Here is an 18,223-nt window from a genome sequence, read left to right as displayed (position 1 = left end):
AAAAATTTTGTTACAGAGAATGTGTTCGAGCATCTTTGTTCTGACCCTATAATTCAACGAAAAAGTGACCTACTGTTAACGACCGATGGATTATTAAATTAAATTAATATTAAATACTATCCTGTGATACTGCCATGAGTTCACACTATGCTATTTTACTTTTATGGAGGAAGCACGTGTTTTAATAATTTAATGTAAAACAATAATCTAATAAATTGATGACTGTATATACATGATTGTTACCCATTCAGAAACTCTATAATGAAAAATACAAGTATTTTTCTAAACTAAAGAAAATCCAAATAAAATGCATCAACAAACAGGACTGTAACAAACAATCCAGCATTTTGTGCTGGCTGAGTCCTAAACTGAAAAAAATAAACCCCGGAGAGTCTGAAAATACAATGTTAAAATAAAAAGGACTTACATATTGTTCTCCTTCTGAGTCTTAAAAGTTTGGTCTCTGTGAAGTGGTGTTGTAACAGACACTTTATGACCACAGAGTGGAGTGGAAGTTAAAGTAGGATTGTCCAGGTCCAGATTTTCATGGTTGGCTGAGGTGTTTAGGAACTGCAGTTATGAAAAGAAAAAGCAATATGAACACCTAGATGATGATGTTGCCTTTGAGCAAAACTGGGGGAAAAAAAATCATCTTTCTAGACAATTAACAAGATTATTTCTATTGATCCACATATAATTGTATGTATGGCTATTCGTGTCTGATTACAGGGTAAGGGTGTTAACTCATGAGCAGCTGGTTGAGAGAATCATGAAGCAAAAATTAGCATTTCAAGTGCTGGAACTATGAACAAAAATTACTTTCTGTTCCGATAAGAAGCAGTTACCACTACTCACAGAGCTAAATCTTAAGAACTCAATTCAGTTTTTAATCAAATAAACTGCAAATGACTGCCACCATCATTTGCCTAAGTAAGGCTTCAGTAAAAATGAGTAAGGATTTCAGGAGTTGGCTCATAGAGTATGGTGGTTAAATCCCATTAAGCTTTATGTAAAATATTAGGCATGTTTTTAAATTAGTAAATAAAGTGTTTATTATAGGACACTGAACTCCTGTTATCTCTCTGAAAACAGAGTATTCCATTTGCGCAGCACAAAGTGAAAATTATAGCAAGCTACAAATGCACTGAATGTTCTGAAATGCAAGTATTGGACTGATTGAACAGGAGACAGTTGGATTATTTAGGTAAAAATTCTGCATTGGGAGGGCGTGGCCTTAACCTCATTTCCATCTCTAATGCTTATGATTCTATGAATTTAGTGGCATCACTACTCTGTTAGTCAAAGTTTTGCCAAAATACATATTACCCAATAGGCCTACTTGTACTATATTTTTGTATGTGCATCTTTTTAATTTGTTACATCTCAAAATATGCACTTAGGTCAGTCAATAATATGTTTAAATATACCGATTTGCAAATGTAGCAGACCTTTAGATAAATAAAATGCATTTGATAACCTCCAATAAATTATTTTTCTCTCTTTGAGGACCATCATAAAAGAAAACCAAGAAATCCACAAAGAAAAAAAAATCATGCTGACATAATGCTACAGCTGTGACACAAAGCAACAAATGACAGGAAATTCGAAATGGAGATCAAGATGACCTTCATATACAAATTTTATCCCTGTCCCACCCCACCGCAAGAATCATTTGCATTTTCTGGCTGTTGTCAGTTTGTCTCACAATCTGCATGTTATTTAAATAAACAGAGTTTGGGTTTTTCTGGGTCAGTGAATCACACCGCGTAAATGGACAGAGATGGGAAAGTGTTACAACGAACAGAAATGTTAAACTCTGGTAGTTGGAGGAATTAAAAGCAAGAAAAAGCAAACAACTATCTTCCCTTTCAAAACCACCAAGAATTAAAGAGACAATAAAAAAAAGAGAATCAACAGTTAGCTTGCTGATAATCTAAACTCAGTGGTGAAGATTAACAGCAGTGAGAAGATTCAAACATGGAGTGAAATCAACAAGTGCAACAGCAATTAGTCATTTGTTCCAAAGGATTAGTTTCTAAACTGTTAACACTCTGGTGACTTTTGAGAATTAGTAACATCTGTGCAGAAGACTTGATCTACCTGCGAGGGAGAGAAGGGTAGGCTTTTGACAGGGGAGCGCTTAGGAGTTGAACTGCTGGCCTCAGCAAATCTGAAGGAGCTAGTGTAGCCACTGGCTAAGTGGCTGGAATGCCCTCTCTTTTTGCGAAGAATGACCAACGGAGCTGTGCTGCATTTTGAGGCAGATAAGGACTTTGGTGAGTCAAGAGAACCCTGACTCAACATTATTTTGCTCAAGTTTGTGCTAGGGCGTCCTTCAGGTCTACACGCATTGGCCTCTCTTTGCTGAAGCTGTAAGACTTTGCCTGAGGGAGTTTTGCTAGGCGAAGTGTCTGCTTCTTCAAAGAATTCAAAACTGCTGAGATCACCCCATGATGAAGGATCCTGAAACAACGTGGGAGGCACGGAACTATAAGACAGTATATAGTGCCACCTCATGAAAATACAGCATTACGATATGCCAGTAACAACAAACAAACAACAACAAAAAAGCCCTTCCCAATTAATTCACTTTGACCCTAGTTTTTTGAATAATATTATGAACACTTACTCATCTTTTTAATATATCCACTGAGTATATTAAACTGAATATTATTCCATTGGTACTGGAAACCAAATTCCTGAAAGTAACAATGAGTCAAGTGATGTCCTACCAATATTAGTTACATCAATGTAGAGATAATATCTTCGTATTATGGAAGAATACGTTAATTAGTCTCCAAATGAAGCTCATCCTCTCTCTAACCAGGATGCTTGCAACTACATGCTGAATGAGTGTAGCAAAGTTTGAAATGTGCACCCTAGTTGTTATAAACTAAGATGACACCTACAAAATCATATCAATGTAAAAGCTCTATTTCAACTGACATACCCCAAAATCACAGTGAACAAAAGCCTATGTTAAATGTAGTAAGCCACTCAGTATTAAATTAAGGTTTCCAATTCTTTAAATATGCCATGCAAGCTCGTTAAGCTTTGAAAAGAGGCAGCTATTGATGTTATGTCCCACAGCAAGGAAGAATTCCAGAAAAGCATATAGAAGTGTGCACAATCACACATAAGCCTACAGACTCCTGATACAAACTGAATATCACTTACACTATTAAGCTGGTTTTGTTATCTCTAATTTGATTTCATTTTGAGAGAGGGTATTATGAAGAGTCCATTTAAACCAGTGCTTCTCAAACTATCTGATGTGGCGGACCGGCAATTTTTTTTCAGTGTACCAGGGACCGATACCATATTTGTGCCATATTATTATTGTATTCGCATAGGCACGTAGCACATCAGATCAGAAAAACTAACATTCTTCACTGTATTAATTGGAATGGGAGTGTGGCGTACTCGCAAAGCTGTTCCCATTTAAATGCACTGAAGACTGACTGAAAGGCTGTGCGTCTGTGCCGATAGTATAAAATGACTATTATTTATATTACGATCCAAGAAAATATTACTTGAACGTTTGTAGTAATATTAATTTATATCAGAAACAATATAATGAATGTAATAAAAGTTGGCAGACATTTTTTAGGGGGCTTATCCGCTCCCACCCGACAACCTACTGCAGTGTCTTTTTCCTCCACCAGCTCTGCTGATCAGTGCAGATGCTGTCAAATTTCACAGAGCAACAACACCAACAATAATAATTAATCCTCCTCTCCCCAAATCTGTGCTAAACTGTCTTCCAGCATCAAGGGGCTACTTTTTTTTTTTTGGAGTGGGGTGGAGGGGTGAGAAAAGGAGAGGGGGTGGCAGCCAAGCCCAAGAAATTGCCAGAGATTAATGAGTCTTCTCCTTATTAGTGTGTCTGTGGCCTTTGTCTGCTCGGGGCTAGGCAGCGGGCAGTGTGAATGGATGCCACAACGTGCAGGAAACAAACACACACATACATTACACACGCTGTGCCTCTCCCTCTCCGTGGCGTAAGGGGGGGTTTGGGGGGTGCGACCCGGCCAATGGCCGCGGCCATGGCAGAATCTCCGGCAGCTGCTGCAGCAGTGGCCGGGGTCGAGCCAGCATAAGCCAGGGCAGCGCGCGCAGAGCGGAGCCGGCGCGAGCAGAATGCGCTGCCTCGGGTCCCAGGCACCATGGACCGTCAGCTGACGGCTCGTGGACTGGCACTGGTCCGCGGACCACCACTTTGTGAGTAGCACTGATTTAAACTACTGAATTTTGTAGTTTGCCGAAAATTACTCCTCCCACACACACAAGGAGGAAAAAAAAAAAAGAAATCCATATATTATATAAGATTAAATCACTCTTTGGGACTTGATACAAACAACCATGTGTTATTTTAAAAATAAATTTCAAATCTTGCATTTATGTCGTTCTGAAAATAGAAATAAATATAAGGAGCTCCCAGCTCCACTCCCCTTATACCTAGATTGCATGCAGATTTGCCTGGAACTGAAAGTTCTACTTACGGAATCTATTAACTGAAGTGTTTCTGCAAATTCTAAGAGATTCTTAACATTATCCAGGATGTTGCTCTGATGAACGATCATGCATCTTGCAGGGGATGCGCTTTCTTCAGGTAAGCAACCGTGATCCACCGGCGGAGATGGAGTACAGTGGTGATGCTCCCCCAAACAGGAAACAGGTGCACTGTCGCCATTAGTTCTGGTATTGTCAGCAATTGTGGTGCTGTGCCAGCCTGGGTAGCTTGATGTGTGGTTCTGTGTCTAAGGGAAGAAGAAGAAAAAAAAAAAAAAAAGGAGGGAAAAAAAGGCAGAAGGAACTTAGCAATGAAATTGCACAAGGTGTCAGATGCTGCTGGAGGAAAGATAAAAGCAGTTGCATCATCTAAAAGCTTACCCCTATGAAACAATTGTCAAGATGTTTCCTTTCATCAATGCAAGACCTTGCAATGGTACATTTTATTTATCTTGAAAGTACCTCATTATTTAGATCCAGTATTAGGTATCATGGGCATATATATTGTATATCCAATATATTCATACTACTATGTTACTCCAAAAGTCCCACAGAGTCTACAATTCTTGCATGAAGCAAGAATTCGCAAGAATTCCCTGCTTAACACTCAGCCCTGTAAGAGGCTAAAGGATTTAAGAGTTAGAGTTGCTTTTGTTTGCACATCTCATCTTCTTCTATCCCTGTCTAACACTACAGCTTACACCAATGCAATGAAGAGGCTGTCAAATCAACGTGGTTAGGAAAGCAGAAGAGCAAATTAACAGAAGTTTCTTTCCAGTGTGATCATGCAACAGAAGAAATTGCAAAACATTAACTAAAGTTAAAAGTGGCCAAACTAACACATCATGCACACAATCATTTTATTATTAACCAGAAAAAATTACTCATACAAGTATCTGCTGGCTATCACTTATGTTCTAGGATGATTTTGGTTTATTTGTTTTAACTATATTATTACATAGAATAAGCTACTTATCTATTTTACCACCTATGCATGACAAAATGTGAGAATTCAGTAATAGCCAGCACGGGTTGCACACATGCAGCTAAAGGTTCTAACATTATTCACGGAAAAGTAAAACAAATTATCAAACATGCACCAAGTCTGAAGTTTACAAAGTATGTAATACACAGCTGAAGTAAGGAATGCAACAGAGAGGAAAAATTAATGAACAGGCACTACATTTTCATTACATGAACCATTGCACACTTTCAGAAACACACATCCCCAGTAATATCAGATCTGGTGGGATTTACTCTGTTAACTTTAGTGTTATCACCCTTGTGGTAAAATGTAGAGCCCAAACTTGCTCCTGCTGACTTTGCAAAAGTAAAAATACCTGCAAATTGTTTAGTACCATAACATACATAAATTTATAAAGCAAATTCATACTAAATATGTGCTATGTTTCATTCTTTTAAATCGGAAATATAGGGCCTTGATTAGTGTCACAGGCAGAGGGGGAGTAAAAAGGTAAAAAGACAAGCACTGGGGTAAAGCTGCTATCCCTCCATCCAAGCACACAGTGACAGTCTTACTGGTAATGCCTGCTGCCCTTTCAGTTCATTCTCAGTCGACATTAGTAGCAACTCTAATTCCTTTATTCGTTTTTCTTTCTCAGGGTCTTCATCATTATAGTGTCTCTGCAATTAAGAGTTAAGGGAAAAGAAAAGATAAAGGTCTGATCGGATGTTGCAACTAAAATGCTTATGGCTTGCCGTCCTGTGGTATCACGGCCAAATTAGCCTCAGAGGTAAAACAAATGTCATTTGCGTTTTCCACTGTAAAAATCCCTGTTGAATTTCAATACAGACATTGAAATAGAAAAAGTGAAAGCCATCACACTAAATATCAGCTAATGTGTTTCAAATTTACCTCGAAAGAACTGATTGTTAGCTATGTCAGAACTCCCTCCCCTTCCCCATTTTCTTCTCCATCACTCAGTATGTTAAAAATGTTTTTTCAAGGTAAGAAGTTTGCATTTTGACTTCCATATCAAATGTTTAACAAATTGACTCGTGAAATGATCTTTAAACTATCTACCTGAATAGCTGCAGCGGCTGGCTGAGGGACATTGACAATATTTACATGCAGTGCTACTGGATATGGGATTTGACCAGGGACCTAGGCCAAAACACAAAAGACACTCAAAGTTATTAATTCCATTATGCGAGCTGCAGTGTGTGTTTGGGTTAAACTCAAGCACTACTCCTGCATCTTACACTGAACATTTAAAATCCATAAAATTCCTCTCTTCTAACTTGCAAGAAAACTGAGCAGCTTTTAACAAGTAAATACGACACTAAGCATCAGAGGAGGAAAGACGTTCAAATAAGAAGCACCCACCAGTTCTGAGAGTGGATGAATAATTCAAAGAAAGTTTTATGTTTGTTAAATGTTTCTAAACTGAAGTGCAAATGGGAAACAGATAGATTGTAATAAAATGTAAAACCCAATTGCAATCTAAAATCCATAACACAATTGTGTTTAAAGGTAGCAATAATTTTCATATTAGTTATTAGCATAAAAGGATTTGGATTAAAAACAGTAACAATGACCCTGCAATCAATACTCAAACAGAACAAATACTGAAGTCAATGGGAGAGTCACATAAAAAGGGACTACAGAATCAGGCCCAAGTATAGCTGAATTTCAACAAGTGCAATACTTACCACCACAAGAAATGCTAATTCATATGCATTATAGTTGGTTAGTTTGTTTTAAAAATTAAGATGTTAGAATGCTGTAGCACAAAGGTATGAAAGCAGGTTTACCTATTTTAGGGTTATGTATGCCCATTATTGTAGTATATGATACTCCAGTTCTGCAAAGAACTTCCTTAACTTTATGCATGTGAAGTCCCATTGACTTCAATGGGACATAAGCATGTTCTGAAGGTTAAGCACATGCTGAACTGACTTGTCGAATCAGGGCCTGAGTGTCTAAGATCAGCATTCCTTATTTGCCCTCATTCCTCCAGTCCATCCGTGAAAGCAATAACAAAAACATCATTCTTCATCAATTTCAATGCAGATAGCTTAATCACAGATCTACATATGCAACAAAAAGTTTTCAGCAGCTTACATTTTGTGGCTCCGAGATGTGGTAATAGGAGTAGTCATTGTTAACTGGGGGTTGGGTGGCTGCTGGAAGTTGTGCAGAAGGTGGAGTGTGAACAAAGCCCATTAAGTGATTGTTTTTCTGAAAACTTGCAGCTAATGATGACTGGTTGGCTTTGGAAGACTCCTGAAGATAACCTTCCTGTTCAACCTTTCGACGCATTGTAGAATTCCAGTGGTTCTTGATAGCATTATCAGTTCTACGGAGGAATACATGCATATAAAGACTTTTTCAAATAAAACTTTCAATTCAAATTCAGTATAGTTGTAGCCATGTCAATCCCAAGCTATTAGAGAGACAAGAAGGGTGAAGTAATATCTTTTAGTGGATTAACTTCTTTGGCGAGAGAGACCAGCTTTCGAGCCACACGGAGTTCTGGACCTGAAGAAGAGCTCTGTGTGGCTCAGAAGCTTGTCTCTCTCACCAAAGAAGTTGATCCAATAAAAGATATTACCTCACCCACCTTGTCTCTCTAATTCAAATTAAAGTTAATTGACTGGAAACTGTTGTCAGTAGAGAGCATTTCTAAGAGTTCTCAATAAATTTGTCACAATTCAATGATGTGTGTAACACAGAAAGGTGTTCTACCCTCGTCCTACTAACCCATAATTCTTAAGCACAGATTTTTAACAATTCCAAATACAAATCAGCTCTCTCAGGTCATTGCACTTTGAAATCAACTACCAGTGACAATTTGCACCATAAGAATGTATGGGATAAGACGCATGGATCTCTACTATGACTAGGATTTATGGATCCAGTTCTGATGTTTCTCTTCAATTATATCTCACTGTGAGAAATTAATCACTTGAGGTCTACCACATCTCCGCTAGGTGAAGCAACTGGCATGTGGAGCAAACCCCACCTTCTAGGTTGCTTCATGCACCATCATTTTTTTGAAGCATTAACATTCCAATAGAATTTTGCTGCATTCTATTACTACAAAGAGAAACTGCAGGAACCAGCAGTGAAACGGTTAACCTCCAAGCAAATTTCACAACTGGGCAACCGAACAGTTATTAGGGAAAGTTTTTTTTAAATTTCAGAAAACAAACTTTCAAGTATTCAATTAGTGTGATTAGACAAAAGCTATGAGAACTGCATTATTAAAATCAGGTCTTGGGGTAACTCAAATATAACGCCTCTATCTGAGAGTCTTTACTTCACCACCACCCAGTGTTATTAACTGTGGGTGTCTGTGGTACAAGGAAGGCTGCAAGAAGATTATAAGGCTCTCCAAACGACAAGCCTATTTGTGGTTCTTCTCTCCAGCCAAAAAAGGCCATCACACTTGTGTCTTGGAGATGTTTTACCAACTACTGGAGTCTAGAGGGAAAAGAATGTTGCTTGTTTATTTTGTATATTTGACAGCACTTTGTGTTTGGGCACTTTCACTGTTACCGCTGCAAAGTCAGTAAGACTTACAGATGCACACTTACAGATGAGTAGTCCCATTGAAGCCAATAGAACAACTCATATGAATAAAGTTACTCATTCTACATGAGGGTTTTCAGGATTGGCATTTGAGTTAGTTAGTTTCCCTTAGTTTGTATTTGGATCATTCACATAGCAACAGAGAAGAGTAAAACACTTTAAAATATGGGGAAAATATTAATGTAAAACCATGAAAACTGTCTGGGGCACAGGAGCAGATGTAGCTTGTGAAACAACTTTTAATTCATTGTTAAAAATACTGACTGGATTTCAAGTTGACTGTATCCTCTTAGCTGAATGTAAACTTAGTTTCATGTATAGAGTCTGATCTTGCACCATTAAGTCAACAGAAGTTTTGACAAATACTCCAACACAAACAAGACTAGAGCCACACTTAGGAAGGCCCTGATGATTTACTATGCTTACTATTTCTTTATCCAGTGGCAAATACTTTAAAAAATATTTCTCCATATACTTGGTCCCAGTTAGATCAATGGCAAAAACACACATTGATATCAATGGCACTAAGATTTGGCTCAAAGCATTTTGGTTTAGAACATGCAATTCTTTCAGTGTACTAAGAAGTCACCTGAAACAGACTGCTCAGACTCAAAACCTTCTCTTCCCTATTTAACGGCTACTATATGTCATTACCGTCCAGGCAGCAACTTTGCAATTTCTGCCCATCTGTTTCCCAGCCTCTTGTGTGCCTGGTAAATAATTCTATCTTCTTCTTCAGTCCAGGAGGTTTTCTTTACTTCTGGATTCAGATGGTTGTGCCACCTCTCCCTGCATTGTTTTCCAATCCTCCCCTTCAAGTGCTTGGCAATAACAGACCAGCGCTTTGGGCCGTATTTTTGCACAAGTTCTATCACCTTCAAAGAAACACAGAAGAACCACCCATGTTTTAGTGTGACATAATGAATTAGTGCAATCATTCTGTAATACTCCAATATCTTCAATGAAGTTTCTCAAAACCGCTGTAGTAGAGCAGATGGGTAGGCACTGCTTCGTATTTTCTATTTATATATTTACCCAAAAGGAAAAGGCTTTGGTAATATCAAAGGCATTTCTAGCGTTTAGATTTGCAGCATTAAAGTATTGATAACTTGATTTGTGTAGAGCACTTTGAAACTGTACCAGGAAGCACTAAATAAATGCTAAGTATTGATATTATTGGGGCCAGTCTTCAAGTCCTTTCTCAGGCAGTACTCCCACTGAAATCATTGAAGTCTAGATGAGTTTTATCCCAGTTATGACTGCAGTATTGGGCCTATCATTAAGTACTATTTAAAATATGAGGCTGAAAGAAAAGTTGATTACCCGCTGATCCTCTTCTTTAGTCCATGGACCTTTGATAAGTTCAGGATTTAGTACTTTCTGCCATCGATGCTGGCACTGCACATCTGTCCGATTCTAATCGCATATAAAATATACAAATTAATCACTTGTCATATAAGATGAAAGAATTGCAATATTTCTTTCTCGGTGCACTTGCTCCCCAAACAGACCCTCTATGTATCTCATTGCCAATTAATACAATGAAGCTATATGGGAATAACTGAGACAAGATTGAAATGAGGGTCCTCAGCAAATCAACGGCTGGGAAGTACTCTGCACATTGAACTAGAAAAGCATCTTTTCCATAATTGTCACTGTATCATGGTAACTAAACAAATTTATCCTTTAATATCTATTAAAGATATTTTTAAAGAATAAGTGTTATATGTTATCTGTAGAATTTGAACAACAATAAGAGATCACAAAAGAGATCTCATATTTTATAAGCAGCATTTACTAGTGATCAAAGCTAGGTTTTTTTTTCTGTACTAAGACATTTTTGTTTTACTGACAGATCAACCATCTGTTCTATAACAAATCCCCAAAAAAGTCTTTTTACATTTCCCCTCCCCCATCTGAGATGAGTAGTGAGATAAATAAAATTGAGCATAAAAATTGATATTCAACAAGGCATCCTACTGTATTATAGCTGCATTTCTTAAGTTCCCATTTGTGGGGGGCTTTATATCACATGAAAATGTAGTTAAGAAATAACCTCTCCCCCACCCCTTACTTGAAAATGGGTGATAAAGAGTTGTCATCTCTGCAAACGAAAACAGAAACAGTGTCCACTTACAGGAAGAAAATTGGCAATAACTTTCCAGTCTTCTGTACCATTCTGTTCCACAAGTTTCTTTAGTTTTTCATCCTAGTTTTTCATAAAGACATCATCAATGCTCCAATCACTTAGTGCTGCAACTAAAATATATCAGTCAAGCTAAGGTAAAAAAAGAAAATACTCCACGTTGCTGAATTTTTATGGATCCACTTCTTCAGGGATCCAGGACTGACATAAAAGGGAAGTCTCTGGCCTGATAATACTTTTTTTCTTGCCAAATACACCTCCTCATTCAGCAGATAGTTTTTCTTTGGTTATGGGTAGGAACTTAAATATATTTTCTGGGCTTCTGGACTATGCAAATTATGCTGATCTGCATTTTACCAGCCAAGGCAATTTAAATGATTATTTTGGGGCTGGTATTTTCAAACAAGTCTAAAGGAGTTAGGTGTCCAATGTCCACTGAAATTCAATAGGATTTAGGTGCCATACTCCTTTAGGCTGTTTTCAAAAAGCTTTAAATGCTAATCACAATACTGCATAAGATCCTATACTGAATGCATAACGTAAGTAATCCGCCATATTTACTGCTGGTGTAAATGGGCAAAACTCCTAAATGGGTGAAACTCCATTTGCTTCAAAGGAGTTTTGAATATTTTCATCAGCAGAGATTTTGGCCCAATATCCTAAAAGGAAAGTCCAGTAATGTAGGCCCTAAAGACCAAAAACAGCCAATTAAAAACATCAAGAAGGACAAAGGTATTGTAATAGCAATTCAAGCTTTTAAAAAAACCTTACATGAAGCAGCCTGCTAATGTTTATGTATCAGGATGAATAGCTGGTGTTGAACAAGCCCAAATATCACTCAAATAACTGAATTAACACATTTCACACAAAAATTAAACCACTGTAAATGACCATGGATTATCCACCCCTGTAAATGAACTTTTTATTACTACGATTTGCACAGAAAATAGACACAAGAGCACTAAAAGTTACCAAAGCATATTCTCTTATATTCAGTCTTTCAAAAGGGGAACGTATCTTTAATGTCAGTTTGAGGTACAGAATGGATGTTTCTTCCAGATTTTAGTTACTGACCCATGGAATCACAACTCCATTATTAAAGCACAAACTTCAGATGATCCATTTATTTGTAATAAGAGGGCAGAAGTTTGTACAACAGTTGTTTGCTGCTGTTAAGATACTGAAGAGACGTCACTTCTCACATAGCAACCATTTTCAAACAAAAGAGCCAGCAATAACAATCAAACATTGCTACAGGTAACTTTAAAATTGTCGAACCCTGCCAGCTTAATGCAGTAGTTTGAACACCTATCAGGTATAACAGTCTTTCTGGAGTCAAAGATCAGTATTTAGACTTTTTTTTTAAAAAACAACAACCCACAAATTTACATCTAATTATGTATATAGCCAAATTCTGCCCTCAAACATTTGCATGAGATTCACGCTGAAGTTGATATCTAATGAAATCTGGATCTGAGAGAAGAATTTGACCCATTTACTCTCTCTTTTTAACCCAAATGTAGTAAGTGAACCTTTATTTACCTCTTCACGGGTCCACCTGGTTTTTCCTAAATGACGTTTTCCAGCCTTAGGAAGCAGACCATCGTAGTCATGATCATACATCTCAACATCTTCATCGTCATCATCACTACTATATATACTACAAAAAGAAACAGGAGGCGACTTAGAGTGGAACATGAAGACTTAAGTTCCTGAATTACAAAATATATGAAAAACAACAATCTTTACAAAGGTTATACAGATAAAAGTTTGAAAACTTGCGCAACAAGATTTTGTTCTGCATTCTGTTCTACTATTCTGAACTGGTTCTGCTGTTTTTGGTATCCACAGATACAAGCAAAAGGCTGGCAACCTTCTTATTACTGTACATGTTTAGACCTGCTCATACTGTTAGATCAGTGGCAACTTACACACTTGGCAGCCTTTCAACCAATGAAGGTTTCAAATTAAAATACAATGTTTAGGACAATAAAGAGAACAAGAGGCTATGTCCTTTACACAAGTGCATATGCAAAATCTTTAACTCAGGCTACATATTTTGAAGAGTGCTTAATGTTTTCACATATTTGATGAAGTAGCTGGTTACACAATTCCCACATGGTATTTTATGTACAAATATAAAAATAGTAAAATTATGCAATAATATATTAGTCATCATTTTGGGATTAGAAGACCAAAAATATTGAAGGGCACAAGTTTTTCAAAACTAATTAAAATGAAGGCCATCAAGCGATCACATTATTTTGTAAATAAACTTATCAATTATGTCACAGTTCATGGTCGAGTACAGACAAAGCTGAGGACAAGTACAATATAAGATCTCTATAGTAACCACATAAATGATCAAGTCTCCTTATACTGAGTATTTTGCTAACTTTATAACTTTACTGCCTCTATCCCATTTCTAAATACCTCATACTGTTTTTGAAATACTCTAGTCCTCACCTAATTAATGACGAAGGGATTTCCCCAGAGGCTATCTATGGGTAAAAAGGAATCTATTACTGTTTTCACAACCAGCACTAACCCTATCCCGCTAGCTAAAACTGAAGTGTTTTGCAACAGGAGTTGTCTTTCTGTTGGGTAAAGTATTATTTCCAACTTTAAGATATAAACATCACTTTTGAAACTTCAACAAAGAGATGACATCTTTCGTACTACAGAAAAGACAATGTAGTATTTGACTAATGATCATGATATATGGAAGAATCTTTAGATACAATTTTAAAAACCTGTTTTTGATAAACAGCCATATTAATAAATCCACACTAACAACACTTCAATTAAGAATGGATCAGACACTATTCCTCCTGTTAACCTTGTTTTTTAGAGACTTTGGGGGGGGGCATTAAGCTGAAGTTCAATGTACAGGTTGCTAGCCAAGATGCAAGTACCACCAAAATTCAAGCAATCAAAAAGCTTAAAAGAAAGTATATTCGGTTAAAATAACATTAAGTCTTCAGCCCTGTCTTCTGGCACATGTTGTATATCAAGGAAAATCGCTATTTAAGAGGTTTTTCAGCATCTGCAGTGATGCATGTGGCCTATTTGAGACCAAGTCGCAAATGGCTAACAAACTGGCAAAACAGGTCTGCTAATTCCATTCTTAATTTACTACCACTGTGCCTAGGTAGGGTGGCACATGTGACTAGATCAGGGCTTCTCAAACTGGGGGTCATGACCTCTCAGAGGGTTGCGAGGTTATTACATGGGGGGGATCGCCTGAGCTGTCAGCCTCCATCCCAATCCCCACTTCACCTCCAGTATTTATAATAGTGTTAAATATTTTTAAAAATGTTTTCAATTTATGGGGGGGGGTCACATTCAGAGGCTTGCTGTGTGAAAGGGGTCACCAGTACAAAAGTTTGAGAACCACTGGACCAGATAGTTCACTCACAAAGACTCGTGGAATATTTAGGCATAGCTAGTGACTTCAACTCAATCCAATCCTTCAACTCAAAAGAGTAGTTATTCACAGTAGCAGTCTCACTGACTACAGTACTTACATGAATAAAGGTTGCAGGGTCTTATTCATATGAACAGAATGACAGCCTTAGCTCTACTTCTTTGCTTTTATTTTTTTTAAAGTTAGATTTTCTTTTCTAAGTAACACATGGAGACAATTGTGTGACTGCTATTAACGTTAACAGAAGTTTTGTAGCTAAATACCCATGTATCATTTTGAAAATTGGTGTCACTGATATTGGAAGTACCAGGTACAGCCAGCAGGGTGACATCTCCAGTGCTGCCAAATGTTCCAGGTACATCAACGGAACATGACACAAGTGAAACTGGAATAGATTAGTGATGAAAAGGTTACCATTATTTTAATGTAATGCTTATAATCTAAATTCTTTCCTTACCTACCAAGGACCTTATTGTGGCATAAAGAATGAGTAACTCCCACTCTGTGTCTCCTATGACAGGAGAATTCGGCCGGGGGGGGGGGGTTTATAGGATGATCCGCACCACATTTAGCAAATCAGGTTTCTAGCATATGTCTGAAACATTTTTTTTAAATATCTGAATGCTCAAAATCTGGCCTCAACAACAAATGCACTTGCTAATTACCAGTAGAGTGGACTAAGTGAAAGGGTTAATGATGCCACACATGCTAGCTTTCAGTGCTGTTTAAATACTCTACAAATATGAATGCTACATTTTTGTCAAGGAAACCAAATTGTGCAATGATAAAAAAGGGGGTGGGGGTGGAGAGGAAATGACTTGCTGCTCTACTGTGATTGAAGAAACTGGGCACAAACAACCGAGGGGAATCCACTTTCGTTGTTTTGACTAATCCACTTTGCCGACATCTCCTTGCAGAGCACTTCACGGAGCTGCTTAAGCTATGTAATCTCGAGTTTCCCTTCTCGCACCAGTACATCCCCTTCGCAACCAGAGGGAAAGTATCTGTTGCTCCGCGAGCACGGCGAATCACCACCACTCGGGCTGGGAAGGACCAGTCTGAAAGCTGCTAAGCAGCTCCACTTTCCTCCCGTCTCTCCCGCTCATTCAGTTCCTGTAAAGAGCAACTGACCCTTTCGTTTTGCAGGCCTGGCTTCCTCCACCACTCCTGACACGCTCATTCCGCCACTCTGCAAAGTCAAAATAAAATACAGACTACCCACTAGGCTCTCACCCCCCACCACTACCACCTCCCGTCTAGCCCCAAGAGGGAGGCGCAAGCGAGGCGGGGACACATCCACTGTGACTTCCCCCCCCCCCCCCCCGGAGGGACAGGATGAGTAATTCATAGTCCGTCCGTCCTAGTAACACACTCGCTCTCTCATACTCAAGTAACAATCTAGTTTGCACCGAACCCCCACCCCGAGCCTCCTTCTAGATTTCACACGCTGGGCAATGCAAACCTTTTTTAAGTCAGCGATCGGCAACAAGAGGGAAAAGCTGCGGGGGAGGGGAATTTGCTTTTCTGTCGCAAGCCGTGGGGGGGGGGGGGGGAGTGTGCTGGACAGAGAGGAGAAAGAGAATCTCCACGTGTCCGACCGCCAGTCCAGAGATCATTAGAAAACAATCCTCCTGCAGTGTGTGTGTGTGTCTGTAACAGCAGCCACCACGAGGCGCTCAGACCTCTCCCTTCCAGTTCGCAGCACGCCGCCCGCCAGAGGGAAGGGAGCACCAGGGATCAGTCACCCCCAGTACCCCCCCTCCCCGCCACCACCACAACACAGCTCGCGGTCTGTGCCCCCCCCCCCCAGTCCCATGCAACAGCCCATTCCCCAGGAGGAGGAAAACAGCAACGGGAGCAGCCACATGACAGCTGCTGCCAAACGCCCCTCTCTCCTTCTTCTCTCCCCACCCCACCCCCTCCTGCCAAAGTCTAAAGAGTTGCTCTCATCGCGCTGCTGAAAAGCTTGCTCGGGCTCCGACATGTGCGGAGCGGCGTGTGCATTACAAATAAAAAGCCTTGCAGGGCATAATTATAAACCAAGAGATGAGCGGGGCAGAGTCGGAGTCATTAAAAGAAAGGCTCTGCAACTGCAAAAAAAAAAAAAAAAAAAAAAAAGAAAGAAAGAAAGAAAAGGTTTGCTCCCTCCCCAGCGCCTCCTTTTCACGCCGCCTGTCTGCCACCCACCTGACATCCCACCTCCACAAAGAATGAATGAAATGGGAATGAACTACCTGCAGCACTAAACAAGTCCGACATTTTTGGGCTTACATCTGCCATCTGCTTAGCTCCTCCAGCTCAAACAGACCGCAGAGCAGCTCGGCACAGATAGCTGAAGGCAACAAGTCCAAGTGGGAATCCTGTCTCCCCCTCCCCACACACACATACACTCCCCCCCACCCTCTAATTTGTAGCCACGCGTGCCATGCACGGTCCTGGGAAATTTCTGCCTGAGCAACTTGCAAAATGCACCGCAAATTGCAATCTTCCCAATATCCTGAGTCTTTTTTTGGGAGGGAGGGAGGGAGGGAGAGAGGGGGGTGATTGAGAAGGGAGTAAGGGGGTTCCTAATATGCTATTCATTTGGTCTTGCAGGGTCTGTTTAAGTTTCCCTCTCCCCTTCCCTGTGCACAGTCTGACAGGCGTGGGGAGGATCTGGCAAACCACTCCTGCAAAAACTAAAAAAATAAAAATAATAACCCAAATAAACCTCTCTATCCATAGGCTACTAAACATACACACACACACAAATGCTTTCATGCTGCAAAGAGTTTACCTGTGCCTGGGTCTCCTGGCCATCCTGGGACTAGCCACTGGGGGAGGAAGGGGGGACCTGTGCTGGCTGAAGTGCTTTGCTTTCTGTGCTGCTTAAAAGTGCCCCACCGCCGCACAGTGAAGTTTTCAGGAGCAGCAGCAGGAGGAGGAGGAAACAGGTTGAGATTAAAGAGTAAACTCTGTAAACAGAGATGCCATCAAACAAAGGGCTTTTTGGACACTCCCCCTCCCGCCAAATCTGGCGCCCCTGCAATGCGCAAGCGCCTCAGAGCCGGGAGGTTCCAGCCTCGGCCGCTGGGGTTTATTGCCGGGGCCGCGGCTGGCCGAGGAGCCGCTTCCAGCCGTGCCGCCTCTCCCCCTGCGTGGCTGGGAGCCCGCGCGACGGCGGCGGCCAGGAGCGGGGCAAGGGCGGCAGCAGGAGAGGCGCCTTTTGCTGCACAATCCCCGCTCAGCAGCATCAAGTCCCCGTGACTCGCCCTCCCCCCCCCCAACACACATACACAAGTTGTCCCTGGGCAGCAGAGCTAAGAAGCACCGCTCTCAACCCCCCCCACCCCAGTGCCAGCTCCCCGGGGGGTTGATGCGAAAAAACTGTAGTGATTAAACCGCCGCCCCCCGCACACACACACACACACGCACACACCAGAGGAGGGAGGACTTGCGCTGGGTGCATTTCAGAGCCAGGCTCATAGACCCAGTGGTGTGACATGCCCCTCAGCCGGATGGCCACAGCCTGAGAGGAGCCCCTTCTAGGGTGCGTCCCTGGCACGCGTGTGCGAGGGGTCCAGCTGGGGGAGGGGTGCGAGGG

The 18,223-nt window shown here is 40.3% G+C and overlaps 1 protein-coding gene across 5 annotated transcripts in view; it reads right to left on the bottom strand.

Annotated features, from left to right (window-relative positions):
* Positions 1-17,534, bottom strand: part of MYB (MYB proto-oncogene, transcription factor) — a 35,149-nt gene extending 17,615 nt beyond the window's left edge. Inside the window, exons 1-11 of one of the 5 annotated variants that reach the window (XM_074948464.1) lie at positions 17,417-17,534; positions 12,756-12,873; positions 11,205-11,276; positions 10,391-10,483; positions 9,722-9,942; positions 7,598-7,832; positions 6,557-6,637; positions 6,052-6,156; positions 4,503-4,760; positions 2,101-2,463; positions 428-570 (exon numbers count right to left, since the gene is read on the bottom strand). In XM_074948464.1, the coding sequence (XP_074804565.1) occupies positions 428-570; positions 2,101-2,463; positions 4,503-4,760; positions 6,052-6,156; positions 6,557-6,637; positions 7,598-7,832; positions 9,722-9,942; positions 10,391-10,483; positions 11,205-11,276; positions 12,756-12,873; positions 17,417-17,439 (1,712 nt within the window). In that variant the 5' untranslated portion in view covers positions 17,440-17,534. Of the gene's footprint in view, positions 1-427; positions 571-2,100; positions 2,464-4,502; positions 4,761-6,051; positions 6,157-6,556; positions 6,638-7,597; positions 7,833-9,721; positions 9,943-10,390; positions 10,484-11,204; positions 11,277-12,755; positions 12,912-17,416 lie in introns of those variants that run through there. The other 4 variants (XM_074948465.1, XM_074948463.1, XM_074948466.1 and 1 more) reach the window with 4 other exon arrangements.
* Between the last annotated feature and the right edge of the window lie 689 nt (positions 17,535-18,223).

The sequence above is a fragment of the Natator depressus genome, chromosome 3, assembly GCF_965152275.1.
Source record: "Natator depressus isolate rNatDep1 chromosome 3, rNatDep2.hap1, whole genome shotgun sequence".
Classification (NCBI taxonomy): Eukaryota; Metazoa; Chordata; order Testudines; family Cheloniidae; genus Natator; species Natator depressus.
The sequence above is the reverse complement of the archived record's forward strand: the minus strand, read 5'-3'. Positions and strand labels throughout refer to the sequence as shown.